This window comes from Motacilla alba, chromosome 3 (genome assembly GCF_015832195.1).
Source record: "Motacilla alba alba isolate MOTALB_02 chromosome 3, Motacilla_alba_V1.0_pri, whole genome shotgun sequence".
Lineage (NCBI taxonomy): Eukaryota > Metazoa > Chordata > Aves > Passeriformes > Motacillidae > Motacilla > Motacilla alba.
Window position 1 is genome coordinate 55,120,506 of NC_052018.1, and position 16,677 is coordinate 55,137,182.

At 37.9% G+C, this 16,677-nt stretch overlaps 1 protein-coding gene across 3 annotated transcripts in view; it reads right to left on the minus strand.

Annotated features, from left to right (window-relative positions):
• MED23 (mediator complex subunit 23) overlaps nucleotides 1–14,176 on the minus strand; it is a 37,989-nt gene extending 23,813 nt beyond the window's left edge. For 2 of the 3 annotated variants that reach the window (XM_038132286.1, XM_038132284.1), the window contains exons 1-11: nucleotides 14,019–14,176; nucleotides 11,264–11,295; nucleotides 11,072–11,159; nucleotides 10,176–10,300; nucleotides 9,924–10,035; nucleotides 9,042–9,140; nucleotides 8,397–8,498; nucleotides 7,376–7,445; nucleotides 5,703–5,815; nucleotides 4,442–4,537; nucleotides 3,884–3,901 (exon numbers count right to left, since the gene is read on the minus strand). In XM_038132286.1, the coding sequence (XP_037988214.1) occupies nucleotides 3,884–3,901; nucleotides 4,442–4,537; nucleotides 5,703–5,815; nucleotides 7,376–7,445; nucleotides 8,397–8,498; nucleotides 9,042–9,140; nucleotides 9,924–10,035; nucleotides 10,176–10,300; nucleotides 11,072–11,159; nucleotides 11,264–11,295; nucleotides 14,019–14,078 (915 nt within the window). In that variant the 5' untranslated portion in view covers nucleotides 14,079–14,176. The remainder of the gene's footprint in view (nucleotides 1–3,883; nucleotides 3,902–4,441; nucleotides 4,538–5,702; nucleotides 5,816–7,375; nucleotides 7,446–8,396; nucleotides 8,499–9,041; nucleotides 9,141–9,923; nucleotides 10,036–10,175; nucleotides 10,301–11,071; nucleotides 11,160–11,263; nucleotides 11,296–14,018) is intronic. The other variant, XM_038132285.1, reaches the window with a different exon arrangement.
• Nucleotides 14,177–16,677: the final 2,501 nt, after the last annotated feature.

Sequence of the window (16,677 nt, forward strand, 5' to 3'; positions counted from 1 at the left end):
TTGGTTGTATAAACACATTCTCCATTTTGTTACGAGAATAACATTTAAAGATCTGAAAATACATAGTTTCATTGAAAACATTATTAAACCATGAAGAAATAGGAGGGGGAAAAAGTGCTTCCATGACAACTTGACACTAAAATTTCTCAAGGCCAGCCCTCTAATGGGCTAGTGGTATTTCTTTGGGTGGATCAGAGCTTCAGTTGGATGGTGGCTTGTTGTTCTAATTTGGGTTTGAATTTTTAATTCCTTCCTGTTTTGGGATGTCAAGACAGGGTGTGTATCAAAGGGTGGGGCAAGGGCATGGCTAGCATTAAAAGTATTTCCTTAATGAAAAATATTTTAACAAGTCAGTAAGGCTGGCTGATGGCTATGATAGCTTTTCAGTATTTTAAACAAACAACATTTAGTAGATATCTACACTTAAGAAATGGACTCAGAAGACCAAATCACAGAGGCCAAGATCCCTACATGAGTAAATGGTGTCTCCAAAAGTCCAATTCAAAATGCCTAAAGTAGTTAAAACATGACAGAACTACTCCCACACTTCCATTTTCAAAAATTGTATGCTATGAGGACACAAAACCTTAAAGTTTATTGTTTATATTATACCTGATTATATCATATCTTCCCCATTTGGCAGCCATTCTCAAGTTTCCTTCATTAAAAAAGGAGTTTTATACTTATACAAGGAACATATACTTGAGTGTTCTCGACACACACCCTTACACTTAGAAACCTATAGAAAATAATCACACCCCTTAATCTAAGTACTTTGCCACATTATCACCAGTAAAATTGGATGGTAAGATCCCATCATCAACCAGAATTTTAAAAATAAAAGTAAATTTTTAAATATTGTATTATGTCATTCCTTTGACTTAACAGATCTGCTTACAACAACTTCCCCATGCTAATTATCCTGGTTTGTAGCTAGCAGAGAATAATACAACTACACATTTACCTGCACTGAGTAAGGCATAGATAAGCTGCAGATCACCACTGCTGGTTTAAAAAGTTACCAGCCAAATACACTATTTAAAGAGCAATAATTAATTCAATAGCTGCTAATTAAAACATTTTTACATTACAGAAACAAGACATCTGAAAATTACCACCTATCTCAAATATTCCCCAAAATAACAGTTTTTGATTGATTAGAGGACTGCAACAAGATCCTAACTGCAACTATGCAAGCAAAAATGGCATTTTATTCTTCATGCAAGTCTGTACATACAGAGAAGGTAAAGATATAAACCAAAACCTCCAAAGAGAGTTCATCTCCTTAAGACATTACTTTAGTTCCATTTTAAGAAACAACCATAAGATCCCTAAACCAAATCTTAATGTGGTATCAGTGCACTATGACACTCTGAACTGTTAATAATTTTTCAAAAAACCCAAATTGTTATATGATTCAAAAATTATTAAAAAAATAACTAAGAATTGAAATTGACACCTCAGCTAGCAGGAGAATATAAATTGATATAGTATTGTTGAGTCATTTAGGTTGTAAAAAGACCCTTAAGATAAGATTTCAACTGCAAACCATGATAATATACAGGATAAAATACAACTTAAATCTCTACTTCCTACAGACCAATTCAAACAGATATAAAAGAGTATGTACTGTCCCATACAGAAATATACAGTAGCAAAAACTCAGAGTCCCCAGACACCAACAAAAGAAACATTCTGAAGTCTATATTATTGCATTTGGACTTAAAACCATATACTTGATAAGGTTATTGGAAAACCTCATCCCACAAGAAAACTTAGAATCCTGAAAGGAACACGAGAATCTATAAACATACGAAATTTTACCTTCATTTTTCTCCCTGCAAGGTTAACAGGACAGCTGGATTTGTGTATTTTTTACACAACTCAGAGATAGCTTGAGTGAATGGTTTTCTAACACAGATCTGCTTAGTTAAGACTGAACCACAAAATTTCGTTGTTCATCTTCAAGAACTAGGACAAATCTGGCTGAACCATACCTAGATTGTGATGCCAAAAGATTCAAATGAAGGCTCCAATTCTGCAACTGGATCTGTGTAAATAGTTGACAGGGCATACAAGCAACTCCACATAAATAATTAATGATCATAAATAAATAATGATCATTGCGCTGATGTGCTTCTGTATTTAATCTGAAACAAACTTGGCACTATTTGCATTTCTAAGTGTCCTCTATTATAGTGACAGTTCAATTTCTGCAAGTTATTTCTCTAATAATAAAATACAACATTATCAGCCATTTTACTGAAAGCATTGACATAGTTACACGATTTCTGAAGAGCATGCTACTATTTTTGTCAGGTGTCTACATTAACAAATTGAAATGTAACACAAAGGTAACTTGTACCTAAAAACAAGTAAAATTTTAATGTTTTCCACAGTTTTATCAGAGTATAATAACATTTAAATGGAACATATTTCCTGTTCTATACCGCTGTACCACCCACCTCTACATCTGTATTTTCAACTCACAAATTTTCAACATCTTTATGCTGGTGTAACTGTAGTAGCACAGCTATAGTTCATGTTCTGTCAGCATTTCCTTTATAAGCTACGTTCTTCACGTTTGTTCCTTGGCCATAAAAGTTCACGCCAGGATGAAACTTTGTGTAGGAATTCCTATACTAGCAAACAAATTTTAAAAGTATAATTTAATATATTTCACTTCTTCAATTTCTTTTACAGGACAGTGAAGTAGGAGTTAAAAACCCAATATTTTTAACATAAATTGTATTTTTTTACATGAAAGGACAGACCATCCATAGTTAGAAGAATAAAATGGGTTCAATATAATTTTTGTCTATACCTTGTATTATTTACCAGCTACAGGATGAATAGAGGAATAATTTCATTTATCAACTCAATGCAGACACAGAAAGACACACAAATACTACTCATTTAAACAGTAAACCTAGCAGCTCAATTCCAAGGTTTAACATTTCAGCTGCTTTAAGTTTCAGGTACAAAAGATCGTCATATACAACACAGAGTACTGTCAGCCAAGATGTAGGAATCTGTGCATTCAAAAACATTGTCCCAGTTCAGAAAATGCACTGGTGTATTCCATTACATTGGGAAATGTACACAAGGTTTCAGGATCATGTAAATTTTATAGTCAAGTTACAAACCTGAAAAAAGTTTCTTAAATGGAAACACTGACACAACCTTCACTATAGTATTGCAAACAGCAACGCTATTTTATAAATCTTAAAACACTGCTTTTTTAATGTAGGTGTGGCAATTAGTAGTGTAATGAGGGATAAACTATAACACCCATAATTTAAAATTTCAAGCAGAAGTCCACTTTGTTGACTTGCTCAGGTGTTTACTCATTTAAACAAGCAGTCAAAATTTTAAGGAACTGCTTTTTGTGTGGTATTCTACACTACTCTTCTTTCACCTAGATTGGAGAATATTATAATTGCCTGTTGGGAAGTTCTTTACAGAAGCTTCCTAATGATAAGAAAATTCCACTAGTAAACCTTTCTTTTTTTAAATTATGTATATACAGCCTTATATTTTTACATTTAAGTCTAGTGGATGTTTTTTCCACCAATTAAGGAAAGAAATTTTGAACTAAAAATATCTCCTCATCTGAAAATGCCAGCAAAGTTGAAGTTATGACTGGTAAGGGAAATGGTAGCAGTCCATTCCAACAAAAATTTTAGTATCAAAGGACCACTGACTGCCAGCTTTATGCTATATCTCTGGTATCTCTAGAGAACTGTAGTGAGAATTTGCCCTTGACTAATGGTCCTGCCAATTTCAAGCCCTGACTGTACATGTATTCTCTACCTGGAATCAGTGGCTACAAAGCGGCCAGCGTATCGTTAGTCACAATACAACAGTAAGGTTGTGAACATACCTGAGCAATGTTCAAGGTCTAGAGCATTGGAGGATGGGCAGGACAAGACAGGACAGAACAAAAATAAAGGAAGAAAAAAAGAAAAGACAAAACAGTGACTATGAGGCCAGCCTCAAGGATCCCCAAGTCAGACTAAGCCCCCCCATTCTAAGGTTTCAAAAGAGAAAATGTAACAAAACAAACCCCAGCTTCCAACTATTCTAGTACTAGAACATTCCGATATAACAGAGTACAACAATGCTTTAAAACCAACGAACAACAACCAGTCTCCTACTGTCTGTCAAAGGTGTACTTGAGGCTGGCCTTATAGGAAAAAAAAGCAATGCAAAAAAAAATCATATTTTAAATCTCTACTTTTCAATTTAACATTCGTAAAGCAATATACAAATGATAGGAATAACAGTGTCCAATTAACCTAATATGATCTCATAAAAAAAAAAAAAAATCACTTTCTGTACCTAAACTGTTTTGCTTAGTTAGCTATAGCAAAGAAAAGAGAAAAAGAATAGTGCAGATTCTATGCAGAATTAAATCACATGTTACAGCACAGTACAGTACCTGCTTATTCAGACCTAGCATATTGCAGACCATATCCCTTGAATACGGTTGCTCCAGCACATATCTCAACAAAGCAGTCTGTGGCTCAAACAGATCCTTGAAAAAGAAACAAGCAATCACATACAAACATATACTGCCTCAAGACTATGTTTAATACTGAGCTTACATTTAACTGAATAAATAATGTAAGGAGGAATGTTTAATTTATGTAGGTATGTATCATCTGGGAAACCGTCTTGCTCTCTGGTAACTAAAAGAAATGAGGAGATAATCATAGTTCTTAAGAAGTGGAAGATTTTATGAGGTCCAAGTAGAAGAACATTCTTCATCCAATAGAAGGATGGTACACTTCTTGGAACAGTCTTGAACTCAAAGGAAACAAGGTAAGACAACTGAAGAAATGCACCAGAATGCATAAAAATCAGGACTGATGTGAAGAAACCAGATATGGAAAAACTGCTCATTGCATCTTCCCACAGCCTGAATCACTTTAAATAAAAACATTATCTGGAGTTGGGTTCAAAACAAACAGAAGGAGCTGATTCCTTATGCAACATTAAGCTGAAATGTGGCACTCCTTGTCAAATGAATGTTGAGGATACTAAAAGCTTACAGGGGCTCAATAAGAGTCTGAACAAGTATTTGGGAGATGAAGGTTCACTAAATACAGAGAAACCACATCTGTGTCAGGAAACACACAAAATTATAATGGCTGTAGATTGTGAGCACTATACATGTCACTAGACATACCATATTTGCTTTCTTAGACATCTAAAGTATGCAGAATGGGATGCAGGACAACATGGATTTTTGTCCTGATCCTTTAAATTCTTTCAGTACACCATTACTTCACATTCAGAGTTTTAAGTTTAAATATGCCAACTTTAAGTCTGAATTTTAAATTATCTTTCCTGTGGAACAATGAAGAACACAGAAAAGAAGAAATTACTTTCCCATTCTCTACCATCTACCCAGTTTACCAATCAATTCTCTGCTCTCACTTGCTCTCTCACATGCACATACCCACAAAGCACACTGAATTATGTCTCATGTTCTTCAACAATCTGGACAGCAGTTAGGCCAAACACTACTTTTCAGGTCCTCTCTATATAGCTTGAAATAACTGAAATATAAAACATCTACACCTTCAAAGTTAGCCTAACTGGAACAGATATTCACAGCTGAAAATTTTCCCCACTTTATGACACAGAAATTTTGTTTTACTGAATATAACAGGTTTAAGGAGTTTAATAAGGCATACCTTATCATACGGTAAGAGACCTTTCAAAGGAAAACGGAGGGTTGTAGGATCCAGCTTCCATGAGTTGCACATGGCACCAGAGTTATTTACAACAGGAAGGAGACTGCAGCGACCTACATGCAATGAAACAAATTCTCAATCAGTGAAACTGGTCCATTGCCTAATCGTTTTGATGCAAAAACTGGCCTTGGTCACTTTTAGGCTGTCCTTAAATTTCCACTGTTTAAAGGTGTTACCACAATGATTGCTTCAAACTGATTTTATTTTTCTAACCAACTTTCAACTAATAAAATATCTACACTGTAGAGTCCCCATTTATTCACACTGGGTACCCCAAAAATAAAAGTATTTGCAAATATCAATCTATAAATACCCTTAGATATTACCAGAATATTGTTCCCCTGCCAGTGCTTGACCTAGGGATTGGATTTTGGCAGACTGTCCCTTTCCACAAAGAAAACAGCCTTATAAACCTAAGTATAATCTAGTCTTTCAATTTCCCTTCACTGACCCTGTGGGCAAGATTGCATTCAGTAAAGCAGTCAGATACAAGTGTGTGTATTCCAATTAAAGTCAATGAAGATCCAGTCAATTCAGTCAGCATAGCCCAGTGAGACCAGAACACATGAAGTGTGTTTGGTAGGCTAAATTTACACTTGTTAGTCAGTGTAGATTAGACAACCAGCCTTTACTTTAGTTGCTTAAACATAAGCAACTGAACTGAACCCCAAGCAAGCCTGTATATCAACATGTAAATTTTTATCTCTCTCCAGTTCAAATTCCATGACTTCTATTATCCAAACTGGCCATATTATTATCAGATAAAACAAGAAGTAAATAAGTATTTATTTCTGCCCTTCATTTTGTCTATACAGGTCATTTACACATACAACACTTGGAAAAATAAAATGTGATCCCTGTCAGCCATATAAATAAAAGCTATGCCACACTTTCAATACTTCTGATGCTTCTGAAACAAAATGCTTTGGGAGCATTACAGATGAATTTACATTTTTAATCTCTGCACTAAAGAAGCTCCGTCATTATAAACCTTGCTCAGAACTAATGCAGCTCTTATTAAACTACTCAAAGAAACAGAAAACATTTTTATCTTTTGAAGAAAAATGCAGCAGGAATCATATTAAAACAAAGCCAAATTTTGATCACCAGATTTCCGATAATAAATGAAGATGAGCATTTCTTTCACAGAAAAGTAGAATGAGTACCCATCTGAACTAGGAAATGTTCACCCAGAAGCCAACAACAACAGAAGAGGCTGAGCAGCTACAAAAGCTCCAATGGAAACTGAAGTCAAAACATTTCAAGACTAACAGCCCAATGAATATGTATTAACTTGGGCACACAAAACCTACAATTTCCCTACTCTACTAGTGACCTGTAGTTACAAACCACATGACCATGTAACTACTAGCACACTTCCACTACCAGCAGGTAGCAAATTATTTTGATCTCATCAGTGAATTCTCCCCATCAAAACAAAAACTGAAAGGAACCAAGTGTGAGAACAAACTGACAAGGGCAGAGGTACTAGATGAAACATAAGATCTGAATTATTTTGCTTAGCTTATATAGGTTCCAAGAGGTTCTAAGAAAAAAAATAGCTCAAAATAAATTAATTCATTTTAAAATCATTCATTAAGTCATTGTCTTACCACAAATAGAATTTATTCTTGCTGTAGGTCTGAAGGTATCCACAAAATCTGATACTAAATTACCTAGTAACTGGGTGAGAATAGGAGAAAAAAATTATGGTTTAAGTTCCAGAAATTGATAAGGACTATTTAAGACTTAACAATATATATGTGCATGGATTTTAATGAAATATGCAGAAATCTACTAAAATAACTAGCTTCCTATTTCAACCAGTTGGAAAAATCATCTGGAACATAAAACCACAAAATGAAAACTGTGGCATTGGAAAGGAGGCACAGGAAGTACTCTTTCCCATTTGCACTCAAGTAGGAGTTTATATAAGAAGTGTCTCCTATGCAAACTATGTTATTTGAATGCATAACACTTAGAAACAGATTATTTAAAATAAACTATAATTTCTGTTCATAACAAATCTCTGCAGCTGAATAACAATTCCACATAGAAGAACCACCCAAATTAGTACAATCTACTTTAAATCTTCTCTCAATAGACAGTAACAATTCTCCCAATAATAAAGGGGAGTTGGGATTTTACCCTTTACCAAATGCCTAGTTATTTTAGCAGAATGCAAAATTAAAAACTGGATCGATATTATGTTATTTTTTGGAAACAATGACAAATTTAATTCCACCAGAGCCCCAAATACTTCTTCATAACTGAGTTTAAACACAGAAAACCCTGGTCAGCTTTTTAAAGTCATTTTTCTTATCCTGAAGCCATAGAGAAAGCACAAAGTGGTAGGTATGCAAGACCTGCATTTCCAAATGTATTCAACAAAACCATCTCAGTGCTTCAAGAGTTTTGAACATCAGACCATAGGTTAAAATTATGTCATAAGTTCAATGAAAGAACATAGGGAGCTGCTGCTACAATCACATCAAGCCTGTATCTTCATTCCAGTTACTAAACACACAGCTTACTGTTGAGCAGATTTTAAATGTTGGCATGAACTTTGTTTTAAAATATAGGTGCTGTGTGCAACAGAATTCCAGGGTACATTATTTTATATCATATCATTACCCAGTGGGGAAGTTTTCCTTCAGGATATAATTTTCTAATTTCTGTAACTGCAAAGTAGGCAGGCAGCAAACAAGCATTTCTTTCCAAGATGTAGGCTACCACCTATAAATAAAAAAATACATCAGCGTCAAAGACCCTGGATAGGGTAAATGAATGCGTAATCTGTCTAACAGTCTCAGACAGCCCCCTAAAACAGATACAAGAATTAAAAAACTTTTTCTTAAGTTCTATTCTGATAGTAATACTTCATTCTCAAACCTGTTCTTAATTGTACAAGTTAGACTGTAGAAGCCTAATTAAGACCATGTCTCTATGTCTGCCCACAAAGTACTGAAAGCAATTACTATTTTTATTCACTAAGAAAAACTATAATTGTTATTATATCCTATACATCTTACCTTAGGCAAGTCAAGCATTGGGCCTGACTCTATCATTACGGTTTTTAACACTTACTTACAATATCCCACAAAAGCACTTCATTTACTGCATAAACTGCAATTGCAGTAAAGAATATGAACACAAAGAGTAAGACTTTCCTGTTGAACTATACCAACAATCAGAGCTATCTCAACCATCAGAAACTCACTAATAACAAGAGAATGAGGTCTATCTTCCTCTATAGCGGCAAGAAATCCATATAGTTACCTCTCTTGCTGCTAAAAGCTGCTGTACAACAGCTGAGCTCACAGTGTTTGGAATTGTTAGGATTTTCTCTAGGATGACTTTCAGCAGATCGCGCACACCCTGAAAAAAAGCACATGAAATTAATGTTCCCAGATAGTCTTTATTTCTGGCAGAAAGATTACAAAATCAATATGGTCAGACAATATTTTGACAGAAAAATTAGTTCTTGCTGGTAAGTGTCAGGAGACAAACTGTTACTGAGAATATTAATACTGATTACATTAAAATTTAACGCTAATTACATTAAATTCCTTATGGAATATCTCAGGATGCTCCAGAAGATATGAAGTAACTGTTGGTGTTTTGATGTGCATCCAGAGACATCCAACCCCCAAAGCCTTTATTGAAGCCTGACCAGAGCACTATGTTGTATTTTGTATTTTCTGCTCTAAGATCATCAACAATGCAGCAAGGTGATTCTCTGCAAGACATGCATGGTTTCCCACTCCTTCTGTTGGAGCTGTACCATGCCAAGGACTCGGCTTTCAGGAGCTTTTTTGCTGTGTAGCAACAGAGGTAAAGCAGATGACAGAATTCCAGCCTTAATTCTTGGTAGTTCTTATTTTCCAGTGTTTACCACTTCTGCAACTGCATTAGGGTTATTTAGCTTGGAACTGAAAATGGAGGAAAGGGACTGTAACAGAAAAGTGTATGAAGAGTTACACTGTAAACACAAAATTATCTCTTAGGGTAAAGTTCCAAAAGCATTAAAAGTGTTCACTGAATTTTCCTTTGTAAGAAAAACAGACTTCAAAAAATTGGATGTCTCTTAGATAAAATCATAAAAAACAAAGGTAGCAAATAACATGTCTTTGAAAAGAGAAAGGAATGAGCGGAAGGTACCTTGTAGTCTACACCTCCAATAATCTTCCGAACCAATTTGAATGTTAATGCCCACAGCTGAGTCCTTTCCCACTCAAGTGTATCGGAGTTTATCAGAGATTCACACACCATCCTAGCAGAAGAAGACAAAGTAAGACTGAATGGCAGATAATAAGCACATGCTTTCCAGCAGTAACTGTACAATGTCGTTGCAAAAATACCTCCAATATAACATCTTCCATGTAGCTAATCAATTACTCCAACATGGCTCACCTGGGTGGCAAAAGTCCAGTTTCTACTGCCATTGCTAGGCAGTCATAAAGAAAAGAAATTCTTTTAGGACTGTGTTGGCTATGTATGAATCTTACAATCCACTGGACACACTGTTCATGGGACTCCTGAAAAAACAAGAGGGGAGAAATAATGTGTTTACAGGCAGTGAAACAAACTATAAAATTCATATAGTATCCTACTGTGAAAAAATTAAACTAACACAAGAACAAGACTATAAATCAGTAGAAGTGATCCAGTTGCCCAACCTATAGTTTTTCCTACAAGTCTTTTGATCTTATTTTGAAGAAGCTCACTTGTCCAGCAGAAATTGAGGTCAGCTGTCCAGTAGAGGGGACATTTCCTAGCTTAACAACTGATTTCTATAGTCAACTTTTGTTTTCACAAGTTAGCACAGATGAAAGTAAAATAGAACTGTTCTACATTATTTTTTCCTTTTCATAGTTATAACCAAATTCAGTGAAAATAAATAGGCCTCCAATTATGGAACAGAGTCTGGAGGTATCTAACTTTTGATATGTGATTTTCTAACTTCTTATATTATTTTTTCTCTTTTACCTATTTCTACCAAAAATTCTGTAACAAACTACCTTTTGTTGTTTATTTCTTTACTGTTACACTTCTATTTGCTTATTTTTATTTGCATTGCACACCAATCTCTGCTGAACAACTATTTAACCTTACAAATCTCAAAATTACCATTTTTTTTCTTGCAAAGTCTTCCTATATTCTTTACTATGCCATGTCTGAAAACAGATTCTGAATGACTGGACATAGACCTCACAGCTTAAGTGTTTGTCTACTAGCAAACGTATCTTTATATTAAAAAAAAAAAGTACATAAAGTACAAAGACATAAACAACAAATCAAACATTAACCTGGGAAAGACTGCTCCAGAACTGTCTGAAAGCTCCCAGGCAGCTGATCAGTTTGGTTCTCTCATCTTCAGGAGTGTCCATAAACATCCTAATGCAAACAAGAACATTAGTTATTAGCAGTACCCAATGAAACAAGTAGAAAAATACATTTATACATAAAACCTTGCACAAATAAAGCAGTATTACACTTACCCAGGAAAAGCTTCTTCAATTACTTCTGTTTTCTGTAAGAGAAAAACCTCAAGTGAGCTACTGTTAGAAGGTTTTCTATCACTATCATGGCCCCAGGATGAAGCACAAAAGACAAAGTTACATTGTTATGGGATTGCACCAGAGAACATAGGTGTCTTCTGCTAAATCGCACTACTCCAAAGATGAGATTGCTTTGTTTTCACACAGACATATAAAAGCTCCAGATCCAGATTAAGGCTTTGTTTCAGGTTGTTTTTTTGGTTTGTTATTTTTTGTCTTCTAAACACCTAGAGATTAATTCACTTCTCAAAGCTGTAGAAGTTGTTCAATTGTATTATTACAGCTCTCTTCTCACCATTTGAAAAATTAGTATTTTTGAATTCCATTAAGTTTTTGCCCCTGTTATGTTTCATGACACTCAGTTACACAAATCAATTACATACAATTACTTTCTCATCCAAATTTAAATCCATTGCTTTTTAAATTTTATGGAATAATGTAATGGTCTTGTATTAGGTAAAAAACTAAACATGAATATTCAATTTATCTCCTGTAAGACTTTCTTTTACCCCCTCCCCCAATTTTTCAACTTCATTTTGCTCAAAGGCTTCTACATCATTATTCTAAAACTTCAGCAAATAGCTTCTGGAAAATGTTATCCTAAAACCTTTCCTACCTTTTGCAAGAATACCATATTATACTCAGGTGTGCTCTATCCTGACCATTACGTATTTTCATTGCTATACTAGACATAAAAGCATGTAACAAAATCAACTTGCTGGTGTTCCTTTTCCATCATTTGGCCCAGAATTGTCTGTCACTGCTACTCTAGAAGCAAAGCAGAAGCTGACAATCATCTGATCTGCACAGAAAGCAAGGTAAGGCTGGCTGCTGTCCACCAAGTCCATACCAGCAGCAGGGAAAGCAGTTAAGTTGCTATTTTATCAGTAATGGCTCAAAAAATACAGACAAATTTTCTCAGAAGCTATTTTGTTGTTGTTCCTCACAAATCTAGGCAAATAACAGTACATAAAAACAGGTAGTGTGACAACACAGGCAAATGACAACGATAAAAATGTGAAAACAATCTGAATGGCAATGCCAAAATGAGGAATCAGTCATGTGTAGGCAATTAATATGCTACAAGCAACTTAACAGCACACAAAGAAAAGTACATCATGTATTTTATAATGCCAATTTAAAACAGAAAGGTTGGGCTTTTCTTTCCTCTACTGAAATTCATCACATGGAAATAATTTTCAATTGCTCAGAAACCTACAGATTCTTTCCACTTCAGACATTTCAATCAGCTTATTTTTTCTCTGAAATGTCAGTCAGGCATTTGAGAGTCAGGCATGATCCCATTCAGGATCAGATCCTGTCAGTCCAGTGTCTACAGCTGTGAATGTCTCATATCTACCAAGAAGCTCATTCATTTGTGCTCCACACAAGTGCGATTAATGACCCACTGACTTGGCTTCACAGAGGGAAAGTCCTGTTTAACTAATTTATCTTTCTATCATAAGATCACCCATCTAGAGAGGACAAAGAGAAGGCAGTGGAAGCACTTTTTCTGGACAATGCTTTTAATACTACCCCTCACAGCAACCTTCTGGATAAGCTCTTGAACTGCGGGATAAGCAAGTTCACAGTGTGCTGAAGAAGTGAAGAAGTGGGTGGAGGGCAGAGCTCAAATGGGTGCAGTCAGTGGGGCTGCATCTGGCTGGTGATGGGCCATCAGTGCTGTTCCTCTGGGCTCAGTTCTAGAGTTCAATATATTTATATAACGGTGCAGGAGGTGAATGCACCATTAGCAAATCTCCTGATGTTACTAAACTGACAGGTGCTGTTGACTCTCTTGAGGGATGAGAGGCCTTGCAAAAGGATATGAATAGACTGGAACACTGAGCAGTCAGTGGCAGAAAATTTAGCAAATGCCAGATTCTGTACCTGGGACAGAGTGATGCTGGGCACAAGCATAAACTGGGAGAGGAGTGGCTGGAGACCAGCCCTGCAGAAATGGATCTGGGAGTGCTGGTCAGCAGCAGCTCAGTGTGAGCCAGCAGGGAGAGACCGGGCAGCCAGGAGGGCAAACCCCATGCTTGGATGCATCAAACCCTTTGTTCAACCATTCAGACAAAAGAGGTGATTGTCCCGCTGCACTCAGCTTGGGTACAGCCACACCTCGAGTACTGTGAGCACTTCTGGGGCCTTGAACGCATCCATGGATAGGCAGCAAAGCTGGGTAAAGTGCTGGGAGGAATGTCGTAGGGAAAATGGAGGAGGCCTTTGGGCTAACTGCGCTTCGTTCTGCAGGCAGCATCGTGCGTGTGTACTCCCACAATCTGATCATGCCATTATGCTGGCTCGCCTGCTCGGGACATCCATCTGCTCCTAGTCGCCTTCAAAACTCCTTAAACTGCTTATTTTACAGCAAATTCGGCGCTCTGTAATCCGGTACTGGCTAAGCACACTGTTTCACGCCCAGTCCTACCCTGTCCCAGCTTTCCTATGAAGCCCAGCGGGGGCAGACGGCCGCCCTGAAGGGCCCTCCCCTCACGGCTCCTCCGCCGCCGGGAACAGCGCCACACACGGCCGGGAACGGCGGCGGGGCTCCACCGCCATGAAAACTAAAAGCACCTCTCCCACCTGCTTTTCATCTCCTTCAGGAGGGCCCCACCCCAGAGGGAGCACTGCGGGACGCAGGGACCCGGAGGCGGCCCCGGCAGCGGCGGCGCTTCGGGGACGGACTCACCACCACCTCCTCGAAGATGCTCTGCAGCTGCGTCTCCATGGGCACCATGGGGATCGCCATGGGGCCGGCCGGGCCCCGCCGGGCCCTTTGTCAGGCGCAGGCGGCGGCGCCCAGCCCTCCTGCTCCCGCCCCGCCGGAAGCTCCGTGCCGGATCGCGCTCCCCGGGAAGCGGCTGCTCGGCCCGGCCGTTCCGGGCGGCGCTGCTCGCCCCGGCCCGCCCGCAACGGGGAAAAGGCGACAGCGTCTTAAAACTTGGTTTTCTTTTTTTTTTTTTTTTTTTTTTTTTTTACGAAAATATTTGCGTAGGCTTCTTTGGTTTTTGAATGATCTTTTCTTAGAATATTTTGGCGTAGAACAATCTGAACATCTAAAGGCACCCAGGAACACAGAACCACAGAACTGCAGGATTGGAAGGAATCACAGTGGATCATCTGCTCCAGCCTCCTGTTCAAACAGGGTCATCCCAGAGCACACGGAACAAGATTGTATCCATACAGTTCCTGAGTATATCCAGTGAGGGAGACTCCACAACCTTTCTGGACAATCTGTTCTGGTGCGTGGTCACCTGTGCAGTAAAGAAGTTCTTCCTCGTGTTCAGCTGGAGCTTCCTGTGCATCAGTTTCTGCCCGTTGCCTCTTCTCCTATTGCTTGGCACCACTGAGAAGAGCCTGGCTCCATCTTCTTGGCACCCTCCCTTCGGATACTGATAGGCATTGATGAGGTCCCCTCTCAGTCATCTCTTCTTGGAGCCGAAAAGGCTCCCTCAGCTTTTCCTCATAAGACAGGTGCTCCAATCCCCCAGTCATCCTCTTAGGCCTCCATGGGACCCACTCCAGGAACTCCATGTCGCTCTTGCCGGAACTGGACACAGTAAAATGCAATAGTATTGCATTTAAAAATGAATACAATAGTATTACATTAGAATCACAGAATCATTAAGGTGGGAAAAGACCTCTAAGAACACCTAATCAAACTGCCAAGCCCATCAGCAAACCATGTCCACAAGGGCTACATCTGCACATGTTTTGAACACTTCCAGGGATGGTGATTCCACTGCTACCCTGAGCAGTCTGTTTCAATGCCTAAATACTCTTTCAGTGACAAATATTTTCTCAATATCCAATCTAAACCTCTCCTGGTGCTGCTTGAGGCCATTTCCTTTTGTCCTATTACTTGCTACCTGGGAGATGTGGCTGACCTCCACCTGTCCGCAGCCTCCTCTCTTGTAGAGAGCATTTTATATATATATATATATATATATATATATATATATATATATATATATATATATATGCAGGTGTTTTTATGCTGAAAAGAAATGCAAAAATCTGAATCAAGACAGTTCTAAAATTTTGTATGTGTTTGATGCTGACACTGTATTTTCTGAGCTGTCTGTGGATGTTTGGCTGCAAACATCCAGGGTACATGGGTACAAACTTAGGTCTTCAACAGAAAAATAAAGCTGATGAACTCCCTGTCTGATCAACTATCAAGCTGATAACTAGGGGCCTCAGAGCAGTGAAAAAATAACATTTTCAGTCTTGGAGTTGAGTGGAAGATAGCAGAGTGGGGGAAATGCTCATATGGAATTGGATAGGCAATTACTTGGTTTGAATGTAAACAGCTTTTGTGTATATAGGCCTGGAAGAATACATAACATAAACAATGAGAAATGTTATAAGTAAATTGAAGAAGTACAACAGAGGACAGTGATACATGGGACATCAGTGCTTGCACAGCTAGCGGAGATGTGTTTTGTAGCCAACAGGCACAGGATGCTGTGAAGTCAGTGCTTTCTGTCAAAACCTTGGCCACTAGGAATAATTTTTTGTCTGCTCTGGGGTGCCCTGACCCCCAGGAGAGCACTGACTTTGACCCTCATTAATGGAGAAAGTTTCCTAGATTTCAAGATAGACTAGAATCCACACAAGTGTGAAATAGATTATAGAGAATAGTGTAGGTGTATCACTTGGTGAGAAATTTAGATTTTGGGATTTTTTAGTATGTTGTGGATGGAAGCCAGATGGAGGGCACAGGGTGTCATTCTGGGTTTCTTCTTCATACTACTTCTTCCTTCTTCTTCATGGGTTTGTGTGGCATTTTGTAATTGGGCAGAGAAGTCCGCATTGCGGGCTCTTTGGGATCAGTTATTGGGTTAAAAGGGAAAATAATCTAAGTGTCAGTTCTTAATTGGATAGTTTAGTCTTAAAAGATCTTGGAACAAGAGATTGTTAGCCATTTTGCACCTTCTAATGAAAAGCTGCTGAACTCACAGCAGTGAGACTGTTTTACTAATATAAGAAATAATAAACACTTGAGGCCGAACACAAATTCCTGTCTCAAGTGCCTTCAATACAGACCCAGAGAAACCAACAACTGGTACCCCCACACTTTCTTTTCAGCAATGGGAAATACCTGGTTAGGAAACAAATAATGCTTACATGTGTATTATTTACCTAAATATGCATGTAGCAGATGAGCGTTGAAAATGGAGGGGATGCAACTGAAGGTCTGCCTATGCTTGCTTGTCTTGCTCTTAGAATTGGGTTGCCCTTGATCTTAGCATGAAGTTAAGAACAATTGTAAGAATTGTTCTTTATACTCTTCATTGTATGTTTATTTAAAGAGTGTTGCACAACAATCTGACATGCCCGTGTGT